Source organism: Dasypus novemcinctus, chromosome 18, assembly GCF_030445035.2.
Source record: "Dasypus novemcinctus isolate mDasNov1 chromosome 18, mDasNov1.1.hap2, whole genome shotgun sequence".
Taxonomy (NCBI): Eukaryota; Metazoa; Chordata; class Mammalia; order Cingulata; family Dasypodidae; genus Dasypus; species Dasypus novemcinctus.
The window spans coordinates 7,879,337-7,905,945 of record NC_080690.1 but is presented as its reverse complement, the minus strand read 5'-3'; the positions used below and the strand labels follow the sequence as shown (position 1 = coordinate 7,905,945).

The 26,609-nt window shown below is 47.1% G+C and overlaps 1 protein-coding gene across 1 annotated transcript in view; it reads right to left on the bottom strand.

Annotated features, from left to right (window-relative positions):
• PKD1L3 (polycystin 1 like 3, transient receptor potential channel interacting) overlaps positions 1–24,641 on the bottom strand; it is a 106,539-nt gene extending 81,898 nt beyond the window's left edge. The window contains exons 1-7 of the mRNA XM_071209523.1: positions 24,341–24,641; positions 21,312–21,476; positions 20,320–20,505; positions 17,588–17,698; positions 14,992–15,139; positions 5,725–5,945; positions 3,027–3,431 (exon numbers count right to left, since the gene is read on the bottom strand). Of these exons, the coding sequence (XP_071065624.1) occupies positions 3,027–3,431; positions 5,725–5,945; positions 14,992–15,139; positions 17,588–17,698; positions 20,320–20,505; positions 21,312–21,476; positions 24,341–24,641 (1,537 nt within the window). The remainder of the gene's footprint in view (positions 1–3,026; positions 3,432–5,724; positions 5,946–14,991; positions 15,140–17,587; positions 17,699–20,319; positions 20,506–21,311; positions 21,477–24,340) is intronic.
• Between the last annotated feature and the right edge of the window lie 1,968 nt (positions 24,642–26,609).

The window sequence follows — 26,609 nt, the reverse complement described above, 5'->3', positions numbered from 1 at the left end:
GGGAAAGAACAAGACCCCTGGGTGAGAGGGCACAGCACCGAGGCCAGGCAGCCTTAGAGTTAGGGGAGGTGGAGGCGGTGGAGGCAGAGGGGAAGGCAGAGGGGAAGGCAACACGTGAGAAAGAAATGGTTCTAAAATTTTTATGGTGATGAATGCACAACGTTGTGGTTATACTCGAAGCCATTGATTATGTATTTCAGATAAGATTGCATGGTGTATGCATATATCTTAATAAATTACTGAATAAACAAATAATTGTGCAAGGATAGCCAGAAATGGCAACTCTGTACAGCAGGGGAAGCATGGAGAGAGTAAGAGGTGAAGAATTTTTTGGTTTGTCTGTTTTTTATTTATTATATTATTATTATTGAAGTGACACAAATGCTCTAATGATGACTGAGGTGATAAATGCACAACTGTGTGATTATACCAAATGCCATTGATTGTACACTTTGGATGAATTGTCTGCCTTATTAATATGTATCAATAAAATTGGAAAAATTAAAGAGAAAATATGTGGGAGAAGACAGAGCTGATGACAGTCAAGACATGACATGGGGTAGAGGATGCGGGGCCACCAGAGAAGGGCGACCAGCTCCACGGTGACAGGTGAGCCTCGGGGTAGCAGTGAGGGGTGGCAGGGGAAGGGGCTCCTTGGAGTGACTCATCGTCCTATGGGTGAACGTTGTTAACTTTCAAAATCTGATTCACATCTTAAACCAGTTTTGGAGCTCACGGTTTAAACAAATCCCACAGGGAATCTGTCTGGAAAGTGGAGAATCCTCTGAATACCAATAAGCACCCCCCTGTGAGTCGGGTTTTGTGTAAATGGCATTTTTGCAGGCTGAGGAGGGGGCCATCTGGCACTGAAGCCCCTGACAACTCGGCTGGGGCCTCTGTAAGGGAGAAGGTTTTCTATCCGTTTAAATCTCTGCTTTGAAACGGCTGAGATTTCTAGTTAAATGTGGTTCTTCCATCAGTGACATGAGCTCCTATTACCTTCTGAGAAATCAGTCTGAATCCTTTGCATATTATACGAGTCGGGTGAAAGTATCACCGGTTGCTGGGGACAACCTCAAACGAAAGGTCATTGGCTTCCACCTTGGGTCACGGCCCCCAGAGCGGTCACCGTCCTTGTGAAGGGTCCTGGAGGATACCAAGGAAAGACCCATTCTCTAAAGCTCCAGCCAGACTCAGGGCCTTGGGGATGGCAGGGCAGGAGGGAGGAGAAAGGGTGACAGGCTGCCAACCTGGCTCCTCTCCAGCTTCAGAAGCAGCAAGGACGCTGGTGGCAATGCTGCCTCCTCCCTGTGCTCGCAGGACAACCCTGAAGCGGCCAGGTGGATGGACAACCCAATCTACGCTGGGATCACACCCATTTTCTTCCCCAAGCTCCCCCCATCCTAGAGCTTGTCCTGCATCTTCTGCCCTCAGACCCCCCACCGCTGTGACTATTACCCCCCCGCCCCCAGCATCGTCCTCAGCACTGCGTGAGGCACTGTTGGAGCATATCTGGAGAGAGCCGCTACTACGTGTGTCTCCCACCCCTTCTCCCCATGGGGAAGAGATGGTGGGGGGCGCTTCTCCCCAAGTCTAGAGAGGGGGCCTTGGGGAGCTTGGTACGTGTTCTCTGAGGCTGGGAACCCCCTGGGCAGGTTCCTTACTCGTGCCCTTGAAGGCAGCCTCTGTGATAGGAGAGAAACTGGGAGCCACCTGCAGCCCCCTGGAAGCAGGCCAGGGCAGGGCGAGTTTTCTACGGACCAGATGTGGGTCTGGGGAAGAGAAGATGCTGAACGGGGTCAGAAGGAGGGACTCCAGCAGTGAGGATGGAGGCCCCAGGAGAGGCAGGAAGGAGGGGCAACCCCACGGCCCAGGAGCCAGGTCCAGGCGTTCAAGAGCCACAGAAGCGCCTGCGAGAGGCGGCGTCAAGCAGAGGGCGGCGCCACCCGCCGCGACCCACGCCACCACGGGAGAAAGTTCCTGTGCTCTGCCGTTCCCCTTCCCCTTTCCCCCTGGAGGACAAATCTGCTGGTCTCCGGGAAGGAGGAGAAAACTGTTTAACATCTAAGAGGGAGCAAAATATTTCTGGGGCAGGCAGAGATTTTATCAAACTGCCTCCGCTGAGTAGCGTTTAAAGGAGCAGAGGGAGACACAGACAAATCTGCATTTGGATTACATCCTGCGGCGTGCTTGCTCCAGTTTTTGGTTTCAGTGACCTCTGGGTTCTTCCTGTTCCGTGCTGGGCCTTTGCCTCGCCACGTTCCCCGGTTTTTCTCATCAGATCCATTGTCCCTCTCTCATCTCTTTGGCCGATCACCCGTGGAGGGTGGGTGACCCCCTCGGCAGCCTCGTCTCCCTCTCACGCTCCTCTGAGATCCCGGGAGCCGCGGGCAGGGCGGCGGCTGCGCTCTCCCACCTCGGCACATTCCTGCCTGCCGGCCTCATCACACGGGCCGCCAGCACTCTGGGTTCCCTCCAGGTTAAATGCAAATGTCTGCTCTGGCCTCCTCCCCCGGCTGGTGCCAGCCAGTCTGTCCCCCAGCCAGTCTGTCAGCCCCAGTTCTGTTCCAGCCAGCTTCAGGGAGCTGCCCCCCACCTCCCCAGGCTTGGACTGCAGTCTCCCAACCAAACGGTGAGGACATGGGACTCTGCCTGCTCTCTTGCAGCATGCTCAGCCAGGGTGATGTTGTCCCCTAGGGGACATTTGTCACTATCTGGAGACATTTTTAGTTGACAAGACCGAGGGTGGGAGCTGCTGGTATCTAGGGGGCAGAAGCCAGGGCTGTTGCAAGCATCCTCCAGGGCAGCCTCCCCGCCCCAAAGAATGACCGAAATGGCAGCAGTGCCAAGGCTGAGAAAGCCCGTGATTGCACCCTCCAGGAGAGCTCTTAACATGGGGCTCTGCCTTGTTTGGGGACCCAGGCTAGATGCTATGAACCCTGTGTATGTCCAGGACAAACTGAAAAAAAACTGGTCAGACGGAAACAAGGAGGGAGGTTTGGAAGCGAGCCACCCACCCCAAGTACCTGCAATGGGAACTGCCACGTGGTGAATCCCAAATGGCACCCCGAAACTCTCTTCCTCGTGGGTGAAGTTTGCACTGAGGCCTGTCACCTGAAAGGCCAGCTGCTCCGGGGTGCCGTGAGCCACGGACACGTTGATGAGCAGGTCTTGTCCAAGGTCCACGTGGGCAGAAGCCCAGGAGGCCTGCAGCCCCGACAGTGGCTCCCCGAAGTGGACCGTGAGGTTGCTGGAGAGCGTGGAGAAGATGGCGCTGCTGGTGGCCCGGATCTCCAGCGGGTGCACGCCGGGGCCGATCAGCTGCTGCGCTGCCAGGTCCAGGGTCAGGTTGCAGGGAAGTCGGCCCCTCTGGGCGGTGTGCTCGGCCAGGGTCAGGTTACCCGACAGCACCGTGTAGGTCACCCCCGTTCCTAGGTGGGGTGAGACCAATTGAAGAACTTAAGAAAGTGGATGAGAGTGTGATAGTTCAGACTCCAGCTCTGAGGCCAGATTCTGGATCTGGATGTAGACTAGCTATCGATAGAAATAAATATGTAAACTATACCCCCATAAATATAAGCAGTGATTATTTCTGAGGATTGGGTTAGTGGGCGAGTTTTCTTTTTGTGTCCTTTCTGCTCGTTGGCATATTCTAATTTGTCTATACTTCACTTATGTTACCTGTATGCAAAAAAATTTGCAATAAAAAAGTTAAAACATTTTGTTGACAGGGACATCCTTGGGAGGGGAAAGGCTGAGAAGGGGCACTCCTTGGGGGCTGTTGGCCAGTGAGCCTCTCGGCTGCCTCCTTCCTGTGGTGTACATTACATTCCTGAAGCCAGTGAATGTTGGGGAGGCTTGAAAGGGCCAAGATGGCTCAAAAGGGCAGTGAAAAACAAAGACTGTGTGATGAGGGGGAGATCTGGGTCCATTCATCATGAAGAGCCAAATCTTAGCCTTGAGGGTCAAAGCCTGGTCCTTGGATCATTTTCATAGGCAGGACCTCGTTAGAAATGTAGAATTTGGGGCCTCACCCCAAACCTGATTCAGAATCTGCATTTTAACCAGATCTCAGTGGTGGAGGCACATTCAAGTTTGAGAAGCACTGAGCAAAGGCTGCTAGTTATGGGCTGGCTTTTGTGCGGAGGTATTAGCCTCAAGTCTTTGTTTCAAGCAGGAGCAGGTGAAGCCATTTCCCTCTAACTCCACCGGTGCCCCCTGCCCCCTGCCTATCAGGAAAACTCAGCCAGTTTGCATGAAGGTGGGAGCTCCCTTATAGCTTGGGGCAGATTGTTCTAACTGGATCCTAAATATTGTGGTTAGCTTTTTAAAGTCTGATTTAAATGAACAAATTAGGATTCCTTCGCATAGAAACTAAGCTGTTATAGTTCTTGTTGGAATGATGATGAGGATGACAGCGAGGAGGAAGATGCTGTGAGCCCCGTGAGAGCAGGAACCCTGACTTCCCTATTTACTGCTGCCTCCCCAGCACCTGGCAAAGAGTAGGAACTCAATCCCATCTGTAGAGTGAACAAATAGATGAGTTATTTTAAATTTCCCAAGATGCACTGATCAACCATCTTTGGTCAACAAGCCACAGGAACAGAAAGGATTCCCATGAGCATTATGATGCAGCCTCATTATAGCTCCATTAAATCACTGCTGTGAGTGAGGCTGCAGGTGGTGCATGAGGGGAAAATGAGTCATGGCCTCGCTTGCATGGCTCTGAGCTGCACAGTTTAAATTAACAGGCCTCCCTCCAGATCTCAAACTGGGCCTGTGCTTTGAGGAAAGATGCTGCCCTGCGTGAGGATGGGTCTTTGTAGGAAGGTTCTCCATTGACAGCAGTGGTGATATTTAGCATGTTTAACAACTGAAACTGCAGGGCACCAACCAATCAGAATGGATGTCATGATTCAGAATCTGCACCCATTGCAACATCAAAATAGCTGCTGCCACCAATCAGAATGGATGTTCTGATGAATTAGAATGGACACTATGACCAATCAGAATGGATTCTGTGACCAAATAGAATGGATGCCGTGACCAATTAGAACGGACACTGCAACAATCAGAATGGATGCTCTGATAAATTGGAGCAGACATTGTGACCAATCAGAATGGATGCTGTGACCAATCAGAAGAGACAACATGACCAATCAGAATGGCCACCAGCCATAACAGCTGGTCGGCAGGATGTGCCACCAAGTAGTAGTCCAAGTAGGGCAATATAATTGTGCCAAGCTGATGAGCCCTGGCTGGGCTGGGCTGGCACCCAGCTGGTAGTACTCCCAGTCCCACCTCATCCTGTTCAGATTCCCTCAAGAGGGAGAGGCTTGGAAGTTTATGGCAGTTTTTGTGATGGGATCATGAGCTTGCAAAGAAGGGCCTTTGGAAGGCTGGGCGCTCTTACTAGCCTTGTGACTTTGGGCAAATTTCTTAACCTTTTCATGTCTCCATTTCTTCATCTGAAAGACGGAGATAATAATAGTACATATCTCACAGGATGGTCGTGAGGACTCGGTGTGCTTGTCCCTGTAAAGCACTTAGAGGTGTGCCTGGTACACGTGCGGGGCTAAATATACGAAGACATGATAGCTAGCAAATAACTCAATAAATGAGAGCTGCATCTTTTATTTAAGCTTGGGAGTTAGATGGGTGGCTTTGAAGCAACCGAGAAGGATTTTACAGGTGGCTTCGCGCTGACCGTTTCCGCAGGCTTACCTCCATCGAGCGCCACCTGAATCCACAGGGGGTCCCCAAAGACAGCCCGACAGAGAGGGCCAGTCCCCGACTCAGACAGGCCAGAACACCCCGTCACGCTGAGCCTCTCCATCTTGTCTCGGACCGTCACTTGCTTCTGAGCTGTCACGTGCCACTCGCTGGTTGTGCACTCAGCAAACACAGTGAATTCCCCGGGAGATGTGAATCGGTAGATCACGTTGCTGGACAAACTGTCAGCATTGGAAGAATTAGCCACCTCAGGCACACAAACACACATTCATGCACGTGTGCAGCACGTCCTCACATGCCTCACACCCCCTGCTCTGTGGAAATAAAAAGACTGAAAGATGCTACATGACCAACCCATGCTCTTGGTGTTATCAAAAGTTACACTGAGATGATCAGAAGGAGCTGAATGGTGGAAATAGCACTGATCAGGAAGTCAGCTATTTGGTTACAAAATCCCTTTTCTGACTTCTGCACCCTCTGTGGCTCTCACAAATGCCCTTCTCCAAGTCTTCTTTCTTCGTTTGTCAAATGCTATGCCCTGGTTATAGTTTCCCTCATCTATAAAAAGGGATCAGATTCCAAACATATCAAAGTTTTGGCTGTGTGTTTTTCTCACTTTCCTGCGGGGACTCATTAAAACAGGGTTCTTAGTAAGGGGTCCGTCCCATGTGATGAGCTGGCCCATGTGCACTGCTGCTGCACACAAGGAGTGCCGTGCCGCGCAGGGATGCCCTCACGTAGGGGTGTCTCATGTGCAGGGTGTGAGCCCTGCAAGGAGACCGCCCTGCGTGTAAAAAGCGCAACCTGTCCAGGAGTGGCGCCGCACACATGGAGAGCTGACTCAGCAAGATGACACAACAAAAAAGAGACACAGATTCCCAGTGCCACCTGATAATGCAAATGGATGCAGAAGAACACCCAGTGAATGGACACAGAGAGCAGACAATGGGGAAGGGGAGAGAAATAAATAAGTTTTAAAATAAATAAATAAATAAGGGGTCCATGAGCTTGAATTGAAATTTTAAAAACCCACATTTTTCTTGTGGGGACATGTTGGTGCAGGTGTGATATATTTATTAAATAATACACAACATAGTGTGGACTTAGTAAGGGGTCTGTGGTTTTCACCTGCCTGGCAAAGGGGTCCATGAACAAAAAAGGTTAAGAATGCCTACATTAAAATCTCTAACATAGGGAGTGGATGTGGTTCAAGCAGATGAGTACGTGCCTCCCACAGGGGAAGTCCTGGGTTCAGTCCCCGGTGCTTCCTGAAAAAATAAAAACAAACAACAAGCGAAACAAGCAAACAAAAAAACCAACTCAGGGAAGCCAATGTGGCTCAGTAGTTGAGCACCAGCTTCCCACATACGAGGTCCCAGGCTCAATCCCTGGCATTCAGTCCCTAAAAATAAATCTCTAACATGGCCTGCAAAGCTCTACAGGACCTTGCCCACGCCCCTTCTCTAACTCTACTGGCCGTTCAGACCCCTTCCCAGTTCTGAGCATAGACAAGGCTTCAGGGCTTGCACGTGCCCTGTTCCCTCTGCATGGAATGCTCTTGGCCACTGCTTTGCTCATACTCAGTCTCATTCACCCACGCAAACATCACCTCCCCAGGGAAGCCTTCCCGAACCCACTGGCAAGGATGGCTGCCATCGATCCCCTGCTTCTCCTTGGTGGCACACATCCTGGCTCTGACAGCTTTTTCAGTGCCATTGTTCCCTGCTAGGCCATCAGAGAAGAGAGTTTGGCCTTCTGTTATTATCTGGCATCTCAGAAGTACCTAGCACATAGTGAGTGCTCAAGAAACATCTGGCAAAGGAACATATTTGTGAAAGAGTGTGGAAAACAGTAATCCAACTTTCAGTGCTGGCCAAGACAGAGGATGCCCAGGACAGCCAATCTCTTCCACTAGCAACTAACACAACTGAAAACTCTGGGCACAAGACAAAAAGCAACCACTTGAGGACTCTGAACATTAAACAATAGCCAGTTGATTGGGGAGGAAAGTAAAAACTTGAAGAATGACCCATAATGATGAGAGTTCACTGTTTTGTTTTTTAATCCCCTTTAGCTCTCAGCTTTGACTCAAGGGCAGCCCGAGTCATATCATTGCATGGTGGGTGAAGACAACAAAACCCCACAAGAGAAACTGCCTTTGTCTCACCAGAGGTCTGGGAAAATGGGTCTGTCCCTGATTTTGTTTGGTTTTGTTTCTTTTTATTTTTTTTCTCTCCTGGCCCCTGGTATGGAACTGTACTACCAGTGTGACAGTGATGCTGGCACCTAAACCACCAAGAAAAAAATCCATCTTTCTGTCCAGAGGAACTGAGAAAAGGGGAGAGTGTGGGGGAAATCCTAGAAAGGAGAGATCTAGAGAATCCAATCTGTACAAGTGTGGAACAGACCCAAGGAAACATTACAAAGGCCTTGCCAACTAAGTCACAATATAAACTACCACCCTGAGTGGCACATACATGGTGCAAAGCCAAACAGCATAGCAAAGGCTTTGGAAACTGAACAGACATTGAAAGCACTGCTCACAGGAGGCAAGACAGAACACTTGGTCTGAACCCAACTGGGTTGGTTGCGTAGAAAAACAGAACAAATCAACATTTTCCAGGGGATTTTAACAAAACCCAGAGTCTCAAAAATATGGTATTTGAAATGTCTGGAATACAATCCCAAATTTTTTGGTATATGATGAACCAGAAAAATGTAACCAAATTTCAAGGAAATTATAGTCAGCGCTAACCCTGAGATGACACAGACTGGGGGATTTTCAGAAAAAGACATTAAAACAGCTCTTATAACCATGCTCTATGAAGTAAAAGTAAACACTTTTGAAATGAAATTATAAGAAAGCACCAAATTAAAACTTTAGAAAGGAGAAAATACAATATCTGGGATTTTAAAAAATCACTGAATAGGTGCAATAGCAGAATGGAGATGGCAGAGGAAAAAGTCAGTAAATTTGAAGATAAATCAGTAGAAATTATTCAATCTGAAGAACAGAGAAAAATATTAAATTAAAAAAAAATGTACAGAACACCAGCAACCTTGGCAGTAATTCAAAAGATCTAACATTTATATCACTGAAGTACCAGAGAAGAAAGATTGGTAGAGAAAAGTTTTGAGGGAAAAAATGACCAAAAACTTCCCAAATTTGGTGAAAGACATAAATTTACAGATTCAAAAAGTGAACCCCAAACAGGGAAAAGTCAAAGAAAATCATACCCAGACAAATAATAATCAAACTACTTAAAATCAAAAATAAAGAAAAACATTTGAAGACGAAAAAAGAAAGAAGAAATAACATCACATGTAGGGGAAAACAATTTGAATGACTGCAGATTTCTCATCAGAAACCATGGAGGCCAGAAGACTGTAGAATATCTTAAAAGTGTTGAAGAAAAGAAGTATCAACACAGAATTCTATATCCAACAAAAATGCCTTCCAGGGAATATAGGGCAAAATAAAGTCATTGTCAGATAAAGTAAAATGAGGGCATTTGTTGCCAGAAAATCTGCTCTAAAAGTAATACTCTTCCAGCTGAAGGAAAACAATACCAAAGGGAAACTTGGAACTCCAGGAATGAAGAGCAACAGAAATGGTTAAATATTTGAGTAAATGGAAAAATGTTTGCTCTCCTCTTAAGTTCTTTAAAATTTGAATGACTGTTGAAAGAGATTTTCAATGTATGTGGTTGTCATACATGTGACAGTTAAAGGGAGGGTGAGTAAAGAAACCTTTTCAACAGTACAGCTTCAATGATAAGGGGTAAAATAGTAACTGTAAGTAGACTGCAAACAGTTAAATATGTTTTTTGTAATCCCTGGAGCAACCATTAAAAAGGGTAGTACCAAAAAGTCAGTAAACAAGCAAAATGAAATACCAAAATATTCAAATAATCCCAAAGGAGGCAGGAAAATGGGACCAGAGGAAAAAAATCAGAAGGGGCAAGCAGAAAACAAAGAACAAAATAGAAGACCTAAGTCTAACTATATCAATAATTAGATTAATTGTAAATAGTCTAAACACACCAATTATTGTGCCAGATTAGATTTAAAAACAAGCAAGACCCAACTATATACTGTCTACAAAAAAAGTCCACTTTAAATATAGTGTGATATAGGTAGGTTAAAAGTAAAGGATGGAGGGAAGCGGACTTGGCCCAGTGGTTAGGGCGTCTGTCTACCACATGGGAGGCCCGCGGTTCAAACCCTGGGCCTCTTTGACCCATGTGGAGCTGGCCCATGCGCAGTGCTGATGTGCGCAAGGAGTGCTGTGCCATGCAGGGGTGTCCCCCGCGTAGGGGAGCCCCACACGCAAGGAGTGCATCCCATAAGGAGAACCGCCCAGCGCAAAAGAAAGTGCAGCCTGCCCAGGAATGGCGCCGCACACATGGAGAACTGACACATCAAGATGACACAACAAAAAGAAACACAGATTCCCATGCCGCTGGCAACAACAGAAGCGGACAAAGAACACGCAGCAAATAGACACAGAGAACAGAAAACTGGGGCTGGGGGGAGAAGAGGAGAGAAATAAATAAATAAATAAATCTTAAAAAAATAAAGTAAAGGATGGAAGAAAAATGTACCAGCAAACACCAATCAAGAGAAGACTGGCAGGGAACTGATGCAGCTCAAGTGGTTGAGCGCCTGCTTCCTACGTATGAAGTCCTGGGTTCAATCACCGGTACTGCCTTCAAACCCACCAACAAACACACAAATGAAAAAGAAGGCTGGAGTTAGCCATTATTAACATCAGACCATGTAGATTTCAGGGCAAGAAAATAGTAATCCTTTCTGGAGATGTAAAGGAGGTTCTGAATAGCAAAAATGCACCCTATTTTGTGATGTTCTGTTCTGGAAGAATGAATTTGTTCTCTTCTCTGGACTCTGATACCAACTGGAATCACCCAGAGCTAAAGAGCAGAGAAATGGCTTTCTCCTGATTTCTCTCCCAGTGATCTCACCCAAGGGAGAAGATGGCAAAGTGGCTTCAGAAACCTCTGCCAGCAAGGGAAGATATGCTTGGAATACATACAGATGGAGACAACAACTAAAAATGTCTGCTATGATCCTATAACCCAGCAATTCCACTCCTGGACTTATTTAATACATTTATTCTCCAAAAGATGTACTAGAATGTTCATGGCAGCACAATTCATAATAGCCAAAGGTGGGAAACCCCCAAATGCTGAACATTAGAACGGATAAGCAAATTGAGGTATTTTAACACCACAGACTGTTACACATCAATGAGAATAAATCACAAACACCGCAACATGGATAAATCTCAAAAACACATTGCTGAACCTAAGTCAAACACAATCATAAAAGCACGTACTTTATGATTCTATTTATATAAGTTTCAAATTTATATAATCTGGCAACACTGGCCTATGATGTTAGAAATCAGTATAGCAGTTATCCTTGAGGGTGCGAGCTGGGAAGGGGAGAGGAGGGCAAGTTCTGCAAGGCTCGTCTTGTTTTGTTTATTGCTGACGGTGCTGATTACTGGGTGTGTTCAATGTATAAAAAGTTACTGAGCTCTACTCTTTTGTGCATTTTCTGTATATTACACTTCAATAAAAATTTTAAGATTTAGTTCAAGACTATCATTCACTGACGTACAAACATTGCTTTCATAGTTGACATTAAAGGGATGCAAATTTTCTTTAAAAAGAAGGAAATTGGAGAGGAAACCTTACATTTTCGGTCTTAGTTCATAAAGTCTGATCATTAAGAACACCCTCTAGTCTGTGTCTTTGTTTGGTTGGTTGGTTGGTTTTGTTACTGACAAGTGGTCAGCCAGCTTGGTGGATGAAGCCATCTGATCAAGGTGGACCATGTGGCGGGTTGGAAGGGCCAGAAACCTGGGAATTAGATCCCCTAGATCCCCACCAGCTACCTGAGGAACCAAATCACTCAAGTAGCCTTTCCGAGTCTCAGGTCCCTTGCCCACAGAGTGGGGACAGGGCTAGCCTCTGCTGGCTTCTTTTATGGTTTAAATGAGACAAGGTCATGTGCAGACTCAATATCTGAACATATAACAGACTCGATTATTGTAGCTTTTTGCATAATAGGATGATGAAATCAAAAAATTTTCCCTTTTCCCAGACTCGTCAGCAGGTAGCACTTGGTTCCTCCTTGCTGGACCTGGGCAGATTTCACCTTGTGAAAATTGTTCCATAAGGTCCATGATAAACTTTCAGAAACAGAAAGTTTTCTAGAACAACCAGGGGAGCAACCTGAGGTTGAGCTTATGTTCAGCCCGACGTGCAGATGAACACAGAATGGGGAGTGCAAGGCAAGAGCAGCCTCCAAAGGGGACAGCCTTTGATTTTTATTAGGTTGCTGCTACTTGAGGTTGGATTCTCCCCATCAGCCATGCTAGTTACCAGTGATGGAGACAGAGGGCCCAATTTTAAAATGTCTACCACTCAGCCTCATGAGGGGTGAAGAAAAGTAGGGGTCTGGACAAACACATAGAAATAGTGTGAAGTTCCTGTGAAGAGTGTGGTTTCTATATACTTGAAATTCACGCCATTTTTCACTCTGTAAAATGAGTGCTGAGGCACCTGATGTTGATCAGAAAACACCAGAAATATAACTTCCAATGTGAACAATAATCATACAAGAAGGTGATCAGGAAATTTTGAGGTCCAATAAATCATTAAAAGAGGTAAAATTGGATTATTTGGGCAGAGTGATGATGGGGAATAGCAGAGAGACCATTGAGGTACCAGAGCCAGGGATTGAACCTGGGACCTTGTAAGTGGGAAGCCAGCGCTCAACCACTGAGCCACATCGGCTCCCCAGAGTTGTTTTTTTTTGTTAGTTTGCTTGTTGTTTTGTTAGTTTTTTTCTGTTTGTTTTTTTTAGGAGGCAATGGGGGCCGAACCCAGGACCTCCCATATGAGAAGCAGGTGCTCAATCACTTGAGTCATATCTGCTTCCCATTTCTTTTGAAAGAGAGGCAAAAATGCCAGTGACTTTTGCTTAGAGATCATGTAATTTATGGACAAACTACAACTACAACTGTCAATTTATTGACAGGTTGCAACTTACTAACAAACACCCTTGGACTCACCATCCAGAACTGACAAATATGAACATGTTGTCCCCTTTTGCCTCAGTTTTTAACTACCGGATATCAGTGGGAAGTACTTGTGTATCTAAAGGTCTTAGCAGGACTACATACAGTTGGTTTTGAATTATGCCAAATTCAAGATTTGGGGGCTAAAAGATTATACAATTTAGTATCTATTGTTTTATTGATAAAATGGCAGAACAATGCTATAGGTATTTATCATTTAAACACTTTTTTCCCCAAAGAACCTTCACATTATAGCTTCTCATTTTACCCCACGAAGCTGTCGAGGCGACCATCAGTGTAAATGCTGCAGGGAAGTAAAGGGAAACCCACAAGGCCAGGAATGGTCTCAGGATGGCACATCCCTCCAGCAGCAGGGCTGGGACTAGAGCCGCAGCCTCTGTGCCCAGGGAAAACCCACTGTACCTGCATCATGTCCAATGCCAAGGGTAGCTGTGAGCTCAGAGCACTGCTGTTTGACATCTGTCAGCACTTGCTGGGTTAGAGTTGGGCTCCAGACAGGGCTGTGTCTGTCTGTCTGTCCCCCAGGGCCTTAGGGCATGCTGAGCACCCACGGGTTCGAGACCATCCTGTCCCCAGAGGGAAGAAGTGGAGATGTTTGGGGCTTAGGAGAAGGGAACCTGGGCCAATCTGATTTCCTTGGGTAACCATATTGAACTGGGGTCTCCTGTAAGGGGCCCCAGAACCCAGAGAGGGCCCAGAGGTTCTGGAATAAGTCTGGGGCACCTCCCCCAGAGGAGTAAACCATTATTAACATCAGACCGTGTAGATTTCAAAGAAATGGAAATTTCATGGAAATGGCATGAATTGGGTTTGGTTTCCACCAGGCTGTTCCCTGGAAGATGCTAGGCATAGCACCTTCGAGCCCCGATACTATCCACCCGGAGAGGCACCGAGAGGCAGATAGTCCCAGCCGTGTGGCTTGGGAAATGCCACTGTACCACACTGATCCTCAATCCCTTGTTTGTAAAATAAGATGATTACCCAGGGCAGCGCTATCCAATAGAAACCCAGTGTAAGGGGAGCAGGTGTAGCTCAGTGGCCCAGCTCCTGCTCTGCATACACGAGGTTCCAGGTTTAATCCCCAGCACCTCCTTAAAACAAGATATTCAATGCAAGCCCCATGTGGAATTAAATTTTCTGATAGCCACATTGAGAACAGTGAAAAGAACTGGTGAAATCAATTTTAGTGATTCATTTTATTTAACCCAGTATATCCAAAATTTATCATCTTGACATGTAAACATTAGGTATTTTACTTTTAAAAAATTTTGTACTGTCTTCAAAATCTCATGTGTACTTTGCCCTTAGATCATCTCTCAATTCAGACTGGCCACATTTCAAATGCTCGGTAGCAAATGTGGCCAATGCTTCTGGATTAGATACCACAGCCCTAACTCATAGTGTTGTTTGTAAGGATTAAATGGGATAATGTGTGCAAATGCCTAGCTGAAATGTTATTAATATTATGACTATTATTTCTATTTCCCAAAGGAACAAAAAAGCTCTCCACACCAAGATGAGCATCTGCTTCCCTCCCTTCCTGACTCCTTGGAGAGTGACTTAAGGAGCTGAGCATCTAGGCAGAGTCAGGCCACGAGGACCCAGTGGCCCCTTGTGACTTTCCACGTGTTCCCCATCATGAGAAAAACTGCATGGCTGATGGTTTGCAAAAATGGCGGCAACAAGTCATTCCTGTCCATGAGCTCCTTTGCAGCGTGGCTCTGCCGCTCCTTCCATCAGCAGGTGGGGTCTTTTTCTCCATCCCTTGAATTTGGGTTTGGCCATGGGACTCGCTTTGGCCAATTGGGACATTAGAAAATGTGACACAAGTAGAGGCTTGAATAGAGCTTGCACATAGGCCACGTTGGGGCTTGCTGTCACTTGCTACTAAGATATCTTTCTGCCACCACGTGAATGAGCCCAGGCTAGCCTGGTGACGCAAGATGCATGGCTCTAGACGCCATCTAGCTAAGCGCCTTACCCGTGAGCTGAGCAGCCCAGACAAGAACCACCCAGCCATTCAAGGAACCGTGAGAAATAATGTTTTAAGCCACTAAATTCTGGGGGGATTTGTTCCACAGCAAAAAATCACTGATACAATCTGAAGCAAGGTTCAGATCCCCCTTTACCTGGATGGATAGTAGGGATCAAAAGTGTGGCCATCTCCCATATTAATGATACAGGACAGGTTTCCAGTGTACGGAGAGAGGAGCCAAGTCAGGGCGATGGTAACATTGTCAAAGATGTAAGTCTCATTGGACACCATCAGCTGCAGGCCTGCAGATCAAAATGCAAAATGCTCTGTCATTGCAAAGCAAAATTTCAGGTTTCTGTTTAAAATCTGCTCTTTCCTAGCCACAGGTCTTTTATTTCTATGTGGGACTTTTAATGTTTTTAAACTTTTATTTTTACTGATTAAAGCTCTTTTGAATTTTGTTTTTCATTACTAAGTAATACTGAGCCAAGATAAAGAATTTAAGCTGTATAAAAGGGTGTACAAGGAAGAGAAAGCCTCTCTCCACTCCCATCCCTCAGCACCCCAGTCTGCTCCCCTGAGGCATCCATTGTTACCAGTTTCCTGGGACACCTTCCAGAGCTGTCCACCCGTACACAAGCATGTGTGTCCTTTTTGTTTACACAAACGGTGCACGCTATATTTAACATTTGGCATCTTGCATTTTTTTTTCACTTAGTGTATCTCAGATTTTGTTCTATTTGAATCTATTTAGAGCTGCCTCGTTCTTTTTAATAGCTGCCTAATGTACCCTCTTCATTTAACCAAGATTCTATTGATTGCCCAAATGTATTTCATAATGTTTAAAAAGACAAAAGGCAAAGCACCTTTAAGAAAATCTGCTTGGCTAAGGTGGTCAATGAATCATCATAGCATTTAGTGCACATTACATTTTACAAAACCTTAAACTTCAAAAACTGGCATGGAGGATGGGGTGAAGGCTGGAGAATTTGCTGGGGCTTCACACAGCCCTGGGCTAATTTAGCAGAAATCTTTCAGCTTCTGAACACAAACCTAGAAGGGAGCTGATGTAAGAAGCTGCATGCAAATGAAAAGGACTTTCTGGAGCTGACGGGAAAGCCATTGTGTCCAGGTTGTGGGGCTAGAGGGATTTCCAACTACCTGGGAATCCTCAGGAGGCAGCTAGGCACATTTGCTGGGGCAGGATAAAGGTTTCCCATTCACAAATCAGAAATCAGGACACACAGTTTCCCAAGGGGGTAAAACATTTGAAATCAGGTTGGGGCAGAAAATTTGGCCCGTGTGATGGCCAGGCCTGAGCACCCTGGCACGCCCTTCGCCCTAAGCTACGTATTTGTGTGCTGACAGCAACGCCAGCTCTGGCCGCAGTCCAAAGGGCACCAGGCACCTTTTGTCCATTAGCAAAACCACCAAATGGAAGTCGCTGCCAAAACACGTGATCTCTTCCCAGAAAGTAGAATGGCAACAGCTCGCTGGCTCTGATTTCACCAGGCGTGTCCAGGAAACTAATACCGCTGAAGAAACTTGTCTTTGAAGCTGCCCTTTCCTTGCTGCACCCTCTCCTCCTCCTACACCCAAAGGCCCTGCTGTCCTGGATAGCTCCTGGGGACCCTAAAGGCCCCTGACTCATGTCCCTTCAGAGCTGCTTTAGCCTTGCCCTCAGTAGAAGGAGCGGTGCTGACCCATCAGTTTGTCAGACTGTGGCATAATGTTGTGCTTTGCAGCCTTAGGGGAAACCTGTGCTCTCATACGCTGTTTCTGGGATTAGAGATCAATCCAACCATTCTGGAGAGTGATTTGGCAAATTCTACTACCAGGAATCCCTTCTCCAGAAGTAATACCAGGCATATGGAAAGAAATATGCATAAGAGGGAACCCCAAAGTATATGTAACAACATAAATTGGAAGCGACTTAAATATCCCCTATCAAAAATAAATTTTGCTGTAATCTTATGATGGAATACTATGCAGTTGTTAAAAGGATAAACTGGTGGCTTAGAAAGATGCCAGGATAAATTATTAAGTTGTATACCAATAAAATTAAGTTGAAGACCAATACGTTTAACAAGATTATATTTTTATAGAAGGTGTACATGTATACATTGATACATACAGATAGCCATGTGTAAGCAAACATCAAAAAAATTAGGAAGACTTTATTCTAAACCCTTAGAAGTGATTTTCTTACGGGAAATAGGATAGCAGAATTGAAAGGAGGGATATTGCCTTCTTAATTTATAAACCTGTTATAAATTGTGAATATGGATTATTTTTACGGGTTTCAATATTTTTACTTTCAAAAATTCCCTGTGTGTTCCAAACGGCAGCTTATGGGAAGGATGGGAGTTAATTGTGTGGGATATGGGAGCGAGGGACATGTGCCTTCCCTACAAAAAAGCAGCCTTGCTTCTGTCTGTTGTATTTATCATGTCACCCCATCAAATTTAATTTGAAAGGTCCTAGGGCTAAAACATAAAACTTTTTTAAAAAACTCCTGGCTTAATGGCTTGTTTCTGTTAAAGAACATTTGCAACAGGCGCTTTAAATCTTTGCCCTTAAGAGGCTAACTCAGATGGGAGTGTCAGGCTGCAGGGAAGGTATTTTGGGGAGGAAATCTCTTAGAGCTCAGCACATGGGCCCAGAGGGTGGTTTCCGCCTCTGCTAGAGAGGCTGCTCCTGTCCGGGAAAGAAGATGGAAATTCCCACACCCAAGCGAGTTGGAGACTCACCTTCTCGGCACTGGTAGTGCACCCACAGGTAGCTGCCCATGGCGGGGCAAAGGTCTCCGAAGAAGGTGCCATCTGCGGCAGCCTGGCATGCCTGCAGCCCCTGGCACTCCCCTGGGAAGCACCCACATCCAACAGAGCAGGGAGGGCATGAAGACAAAAGGGACGCTCATTTCAGACACAGCTGTACAGAGCTAGACTGCGTCTCATTCATTCATTTACCTGCCATCCATCCACCATCCAGCCAACAAATACCCGCTGGGGTCTGCTCAGACCAGGCCCTGTGCTAGGTACTAAGGGGATAAAGAGGTAGGATTCCTGCCCTCAACAAGCTCATAGTTTGGCACAGAGGTTCTCAAACTTGAGCAGGCACCGGGATCCCCTGGAGGAGGGCTGATCAGCGCACAGATGGAGTTTCTGATTCAGGAGCTCCCGAGGGTGCTGCTGCTGCTCCCGGAACCCCACTTTGAGAACCACTGGTCCAGTGGCATCTAGTGAAAAGACCTAAAGTAGAAAGCTGCTCCCTGAGAACTGGCAGATGGGACAAGATTAGGAAGCCTGAGTCTACCTGGGGGGACACCAGGTACCCGCAGGAGGAGTGTGAAGAGCCCACCCAGGAAGCTTCAGGGTCACCCGCCTTCCCTCCCTCGGGCTCTCTGTAGATGTGTCGAATCCCTGCAAGGAGGTCTGGGGGGAAGGGACGTGCAGGCACTGGGGCCCCGGTCTTCCTCCTTGGCTCAAGCGCACCTCGTGGCTCTGCCCTGTCACGCCCGCAGCATCCTGGTTGTCTTTTCCTCTTGGAAACCCATGCCTGCCAGGCTGTGGCGTACTTGAATGCTCTCTTACCTGTGCAGTCGCTCGGCCAGCCATTGCCCCCACCTCCGTCCCAGAGGGCTCGCCTGGCCAAGGATCTCTCCCCGCGGCGCTGTCATTAACCACGTGATGATGACTCCCAGACCCATCTCTCGCCCTTAGCCCTCTCTTGAGTTCTTACCCTCTGGTCTCTTGAGTTCTTACCCTCTGGTCGTCACGGAGGAAGCCAGGCTCTCCCCACCCCAGCCCACCTGCACTCTTCCCCCTTTCCCCTTTCCTCTCTCAGTCCGTGGAACCCCCAGATGTGGGAGTCATTCCTGCTCCTCTCCCTTACTCCACACCGATTCAGCACACCCCCAGGCAGGGTCTCGGTCATCTCTGCAGCCACTGAGCCCAGGACACTCCGCACAGTGTTGGTGCTCAATGAACGCTTGTTGACCAACTGGTTGAATGAATGGGTGATCGTGGAACTTAGTGACAGGTGGACGTCCCGAGCCTGCCCACTTCTTCTCCCCCGATGCTTCCTAAATGGGTACCTCACGCGCACATGCACACACACCCATGGTGCTCTAACGCGGAGGAATTGCTGCTAAGCCTTTGAGGAAACGGTCCACACCCCTGGATGACTTGGCTGGGGAGCCTCAGGCCTGCTGGAGCAGCAAGCAGCCTCGGTGGGGAGCCACGAGCTGCTTCCAGCATTTCCTCCCAGGGAGCAAGGACACTGTGGGTCAAAGGCCTGTGGAGAGGAGCAAGGGGCAGCTCGAAGGGCTCTGAGGGAGGAGGAGGAGGCGTGCTTCCCGGAGGAGTGGGCCTCCCTCCTTCACACAGCTCAGAGGGGGATGCTCAGAGGGCCGTGGCCGCGTTTGACCAGGAAGCAGCAGACCCCTGGGGCCAGAGTAGCAGAGAGGAGAGGGCCCCAGACCATTCCAGATGGTGGAAGTTCCTGAGGTTTCTGCACTTCCTGGGACGGTGCAGGCAGCCCCTTAAGAACTGAAATCAAATTCCCTGTCACCCTGGCGAGGGCAGCTCAGAGCGCCAGACCTAGCGTGCCTTAGAAAAACAAAGTCCTAGAGAAACACTCCCTGCTTGATTGAAAGATACCATTAGGAATCTTTGTTTCAGCATTAGTCACAAGAGCAAAGATTAAGAAAAACCGAAAGATTAAGAAATAATCCCTCAACGGAATAGACTAATTATGGTCTATTGACACAAGATAGGAAATGAATAAACTGGAACACATGCATCCAAGGTAGATAATAAATCTCAAAAACATAATGAGAAAAAAAGAAAGAGGGACACATACAATATGATACCATTTATATAAACATTAAAACACCTGCAAAGCGATACTATATAATGCATAGGGAAACATAAATAGCAGGCAAACACAGACAACGATACATGCAATTAGTAAATGTAGAATTCACTACAGGAATGGGGCCAGGGAAGGGCTGCCCAGGGGTCTCAGCTTCTGGAATGCTGTATTCTTTTTCTTTTTTAATGAGGGAATCTTAAGCAAATATGGCTTCATGTTAAGATTTGATAAATTTGGGTACTAGGTATGTGGGAGCTCATTGAAACATTTTCCATTCTTTTCTATATGTTTGAAATATTTCAAAATAAAAGTTAACGTTTTTTTTAAAAAGTGATTTTTTAGCAACCAATTGTGGCAGGGGAGCAAAATGCTCGCCTGCTCCACCAGGATGGGTGCTGACGTGTGGCAAGGGGTGAACCCCAGCTCCCCTGCTTCCTGACTTAGTTCTGTGGGCAGAGACTGGCCAGGTTTCCTACTTGTTGGAGGTCCAAGGCCAGAGATGAAGATGCTTAGAACCTTCCGGAATCTTTTGCTGGGCCCCCTTGGGCACAGACCCCCAGGAACTGCCCTCTGCTCATAGCCAGAGCTGCGGAGCTCGTGGGTCTACCTGCCACCTCGTCCTTGACGTCAAGCCAGCCGCACTCCTCCTCCAGGTCCGCGGGACGCCCGGCCTCCTGGGTGCAGTAATGGGAGTTCTGGCGCCCGTAGAAGGCATCCTGGATCTGCACGACCTCCCCTGAGCCGCAGTGCATGGTGGCGTTGGCGCCCTCGCAGGCCAGGCTCTGGCCAACCCCTGTGGTGAGGGGCAGGTGACACCTAATGAGGGCTCAAGGCCACAGATGGTCGTGGGTCTGGAAGGTTCTCAGGACACAGCAGGGGCCCGGTCAGGTAGCTGGGGTAGCCAGGTGGAGTGGGGAGAGAGCCCTGCGGCCTGGACACCTCATTTTCGCTCATGGCAGATGCTAGGACAGGAGGGTAAATGGAGCCTGGCCTGGTCTGCCTAGATGTGTGTGTATGAGGGGGAAGACTCAGATGGAGACAAGAGACAGGTGGGCAGGAGGGCAGGCAGGTGGGCATGTGGCAGGGAGGGAGCAGGCCTGTGAGCCGGAGAGACAAGGCAGCCACGGAGAGGCACAGAGCAGCACGGAGAGTTTACGGAGAGAGACAGACAGGGAGACAGGCGGGAGTTTGTGGGGGCAGAGGAACAGAGACAGAAAGGGAAAGAGGGAAAAGACCAAGAAAGAAGATGACAGAAGATGTCCACAGACAGGTGGACACTGAAAAAGAAAGAGAACACGCCAGAGACCGAGAGGGGCAGAGGCCAAGATGAGATTGGTGTGTTTTTATGTAAAAGGCATTTAAAGGGAGATGTAGAGACTGAGGCACACCCAGAGAAATGGGGCGCGTCGTCAAAGGAGAGAGAGAACAGCAAGTGCCAAAGAAGGCAAAGAAAGAGCCAGAGGGAATCGGGAGAGCAGCTGGGGGGGCAAGTGGACAGAGAAAGAGAGGGTGGGGGAGAGATGGAGGCAGAGAGAGGAGACAAAAAGGACAGCTGGAGGAAAGGGCGGGAGGCGGGCGTGCCCATGGGGCGCCGCTTACTGAACTCGCAGATGAAGGCGAAGGCTTGGATGCAGTTGTCCGCGGCAGCCCACGCAGAGGACGGGCCTGTCCCGATGTAGCCGCAGGTGTCGGGGGCGGCCACGGGCTGCCCTCCTGCCCAGTGGCTGAAGGTCACGTTGGAGGCGTCCAGCCAGGTCCCCGGCGCTGTCGGGGGACAGGAGCACCAGAAGTTGGCGAACGAGTGGGGCTCGCCCCTCGTACATATGCAGTAGTGCCCAATAAATGCTGACAGGCTGAGGGTCGCCTGTCCCCAAGACGGTGAGGGGCATTTCCTGACCATTACTGCCAAACCCTGGACCGTAAGAAGCTATCTGACCTGAAAACTGGGGTGCCCAATGGGAGAGCCACCCAAGGGTGACTGGGAAATAAGCTATGCTTCCAGCTCCACCTAAACGTGACCCAGAAGCTGTAGAAGCGGGTCCCTGATCTTCAAAGGTGTCCCGCTCACCAGGAGGGCTCCTTGGCCAATGTAGTTGAGAAAGGCTGACGTGAAGTATAAGCAGTTTTCTTTATTTCAGGCCTCTTCAGAGCCTTGAATACACTGATGGGATTCTTAAGGCAGTGTGTTTATGTGTGTGTGTGTGAGAGAGAGAGAGAGAGAGATACAGAAGCATTTCAAGGGCTCTAGAGAGCTAGAAAACCATTTGGAGAATATTGATCTAGAATATGGTTCTGGAGGATTCAAATGCATATATATATTTTTTTTAAAAGAAAATAAATCCATACGCATGGTAAGAAAAACCATACAAAATTTATCAGATGAAAGGTAAACATCTGTCCTAACCTGTGGACCATGTCCTGTTACTTATTTAAGTTGCCTGTGAGTCTTCCCAGGCCAGATTGTAGCCATCTATCCTCATCTGTGAGTACCTGGAATCTGTTTACACAAATACCATCGTATTGCACACAGTGGAGCGCCTCCTGATTCTTATAATAATGTTAAATATTGGAGGCTGTTTTAGATCAGCTTGGTTAGGTCTACCTCATTTTCTGCAAAAGATGCATATTATTCCTTCGAGTGTTTAAATAAACATTATCTCCTTTTACTGCCCTCAAATGGACTTTCAATGCATAGAAGTTGCAATTGCTACATCTACAAATCAAGAAACCATTCACGAAACATTGCCTGAAGACAAGTGGAAGAATCCAGATCCCTTTGGCTGTGCATTTCCTTAAATGTGCTTCCCCAGCTGCTCCTTTCTGAAAGCATTTCCATCCACCCTGGTATATTTCTATAGCGCTTAGCTCAGTTACTCATTTTTTAAAGCCCAGGAGTTTCTACCGGGCAAAGAGAGAGTCCAGGCAGCCAGGTTGAGGTGGGGGCTGGTCTCAGGAGCCCTCCAACCTGGCTCAGCCTCTCACTGCTGTTCCCTGGTCGTGTCATCTCTAGGAAGCCAATTTCTCTCTCTGGACTTTGTTTTTCTCCCCACAAAGTAGAGCCTACTTGGTGGGGGTGATGTAAGATTAAATAAAACATCCATCTGTCCATTCCCTGTTCTGTACAGGCCTTGGGGAAACAAAAATGACCAGCATACGTGTTCCCTACTGTTGAATGGCGTCCTCCCACAAGGCATGTTCAAGTTCTAACCCAGGTCCATGAGTGGGACCTTACTGGGAAATAGGGTTTTTGAAGATGTGATTAGTTGAGACGAGGCAGCCCTCACCCAATATGACTGATGTCCTTCAAGAAGAGGAAAGCAGGCCCCCGACGTGGGGCAAAGGCCGTGAGAAGACGGCTTGGATGGGCAGCCAAGGCTGGCCAGCAATCACCGCAAGCTAGAGAGGCAGGGGAGGATTCTCCCACAGATTTCAGAGGGAGCACGACCCAGATGACACCTTGATTTTAGACTTACAGACTCTAGAATTACGACACAATAAATCTCTACTGTTTTAAGCTGCCCAGTTTGTGGTATGGCAGCTGTAGGCAACAAAGACACTTCCCTTCAAGGGCTCACAGTCTGGGGGAAAGACAAACCCCTCAATCACTGAAGCCATGCCAAAGGGGCTCCCTTAGAGGTGCCCACAGTAGGACTCACCTGACCATGCCTGGGGTGGGAGGGGATGTGGTGGAGGGTCCAAGTTGCCCAAGGCATAAGGAGGCGTTTCCAGGAGGACGATTAGAACGAGACTATGTAATGAGAATTGAGCTGTGCCAGGCACTTAATCTCTTTACTCTCCCAGTGGAAACCCTTCCAAATAGCTTGGCAATAATTTTCTGAGCCCAGAATCTCAGTTTTCTCGTCTGTAGAGTGGGGTCACATACCTTATTGGTGGGGAAGGATGTAAAGCAATAAGGGACATAAAGCGTTTAGCAAATGCCCAGCACTATTCTAGCTAGAACTGAAGTGATAGCTATTTTTATTGTTGTTGTTTGTTTTCATTTCCCAGCTGCTAAACCATGCAACAGTTTGGCTTAAACAACAGAAATTTATTGGCTCACAGCTTTGAGGCTAGGAGACGTTCAGACCCAGAACTCAGCAAGGCAGTGCTTTCTCCCCAAAGACTGCGACGTTCCAGGGCTGGCTGTCGGTGACCCTTAGTCTTTGTCTTTTCCGCCACATGGCAGTGTACATGGTAATATCTTTTCTTTTCTCCTCTGCGTCCATTGACTTCTGGCTTCTTTTCATATCCAATTTCCTTTGTGTGTAAGGAGTTCAGCCATACTGGATTTGGGGCCCACCTTAGCTAATCACATTTTCAAAGGCCCTATTCACTAAGGGGTTCACACCTTCAGGGGTTGAGACCTGAACATGACTTCTGTGGGGGATGTGATTCAATCTCCAATATTGTTATTCTTATTGTTAGGTGCATATTTTTAAATCTTACATTTCTAAGGCATCAGCTATAGATTTTGTATATGAAATATTTTATTTGATTTTCAAAACAATCAGAACAAAAAAATCTTACCATGAGGATTGGGCAGGATCAATTTGCTCCATAAGTGCTGAGTGAGAAGAGATGGCAAGAACTGCAGCCACCAGCATTTCCCATAGGTACCGCTTACCTACCTTCCGCAGTTCCGTTCTGTGCAGGGTTTCCGGTGAATCCGATCCACCATTCTCTATCCTGGGAGATGTGCTTCTGCAGAAACTGCTGGGTGCCTTCATCCCGAATGAACACCAAATGGCCTCCTTGGCCCTCACACCAGCTCTGGGCACCATGGAAGGTGCGCCCAAGAGATACAAACTCATAGCAAGCATCTCTGAAGGCCACCTGGCTCTGAGAACAAAGGCTATGCTCCTCTGGCTTAGCAGCTGTGGCCCTAAAGCTCAAAGTGAGCCCCAAGAGTAACAAGCGCCCCGCACTCATCCTTGAGCAGCTACTGGAGCATCTCGGTGGAGCTCACTCTCCCCTCCTTCATATACTGGTACTTTGCAGTCATCAGCCATCAATCTCTCCTTGTCTCTCTGCATCAAATCATAGCAGCTACCTTTTTTTTTTTTTCACATAAACAAAAGTCTTGGAATGAATGTGTCTGCATTTTGTCTAACCCAGCACTGTGTTCAAAGACTGTGCCAAATCCAATTAATTTGCAAAATAGTCTTCTAGAGAAGGTAGCTTTATGGTCTGTCTGGATGTCATTCGGTCCACTGTTAGCTTCTGATAAAAAATTTCTTGCTGCTGATTTTACGTCGTTGCTTGAGGGCCAACTGTTTCATGAGAGGCCATCAGCATGTGGGAAGCATACGATAAAGGAAAATGAAAGGAAAGTTAGAGTTATGGGATGGCAAAGAATCCAAGTTGCCTTCACGTCCAATCCTATTGTCTGGAAGAACAGGTGTGCCCAAAGGATAATCATTCTCTCCCCAGCATGACTTAACATCTTAATGGATATTTGTACCCCTCTCTGATTCATCACATTATCACTCATGCCTGTTGGAGAATAAATACTCATTACAATAAGCTTTCTTTTAGAAAAATTCAAGTCTGCCCAGCTCACCCCTGCTTAAACCTACCAAAGGGTTTCTGTTGCCTCTGGATCAAATTCAAACTTAACAGATTGGTAAACAAGGCTCTGTGTGATCTGGCCACGTCACCATTTGCAAATACATCTCCCAAGATATGGGGAAACAGGGACTTTCGTCCATGGCCAATGGAAGTGTAAATTGGTACAACCTCCATCATGGGCAGTTTTGTGGTATCTTATCAAAATGTAAAATGCACAAACCCTATGATGTAGCAATTCTACTTCTAGGAATTTGTCCTACAGGTAAATTCATATGCATGTAAAATGTCAAATGAATAAGGCTATTCACTGCAGAATTGTGTAAGAGGGAAAAATTGGAAACAACTTCAATGCCCATTAATAGGAAACTGGTTAACAAAATGTGGTACATCCTGCCAACCCATTTAAAAATGAACTAATTCTTTATATACGACTTTGGAACGATCTTTAATGTTTCTATTAATATTGAAAAACAAAGTGTGAAACATTGTGTAGCGTCCACTAAACATCTATATAAAAACATATACATGCATTTAGTTACATATGTATAGGATATATCCCTTGAACTGGCAATAGTATTTGTCTAGGGAAGGGGGACTAGATAGCTGGGAGACAGGAGGGAGACAGACAGAATTTGGTTTCGTTGGCCATCTTTTTGCAACTTTTCTATTTTGTACCATGTGCATTTTCAAAAATAATACTTATAAAAAAATCTCTGCTGATCATCTCCCCTCTCCCCCACCCAACCTGAACTCAAAAGCCACAGCTCTTCCTAAGTGTCTGATTCACCAGTGGTGACCTTCCTTCTCTGTGCTTTGCCTGGACTGTCCCTACCACCCCCCAGAAACCCCTTTCTCCCTAGCCCTTCCCCAACCACTTCTTATCCCCTAACGCTCAGCTCAAACGTCACTTCCTTTGTGAGCTTTGCAGAACTTGCCTCACATAATATGTCTCTCTCCACTGAGTCTCTTTCTTAGTTTTTAATAATATCTCTGTTGAGATATTACACAGAGCTGTGCAAACATCACCACGATTTTAGAACATTTTCATCATCCCCAAAAGATACCCCGCACCAAGGAAGCACTCACTCCCCAGCCCCTCCCTCCCCCATCTGGCAACCACCGGTCTACTTCCTGTCCCAATGGATTTGCCTATTCCGGATATTTCAAATAAAAGGAATCATACAATATGTGGCATTTTGTGTCTGGCCGCCTTCACTTGCAAAATGTTTTAAAAGTTTATCTACATTTTGGCACATATCAGTCCTTCATTCCTCTTTACGGCTGAAGAATATCCCAGTGTATGGATATAACACATTTCGCTTATCGATC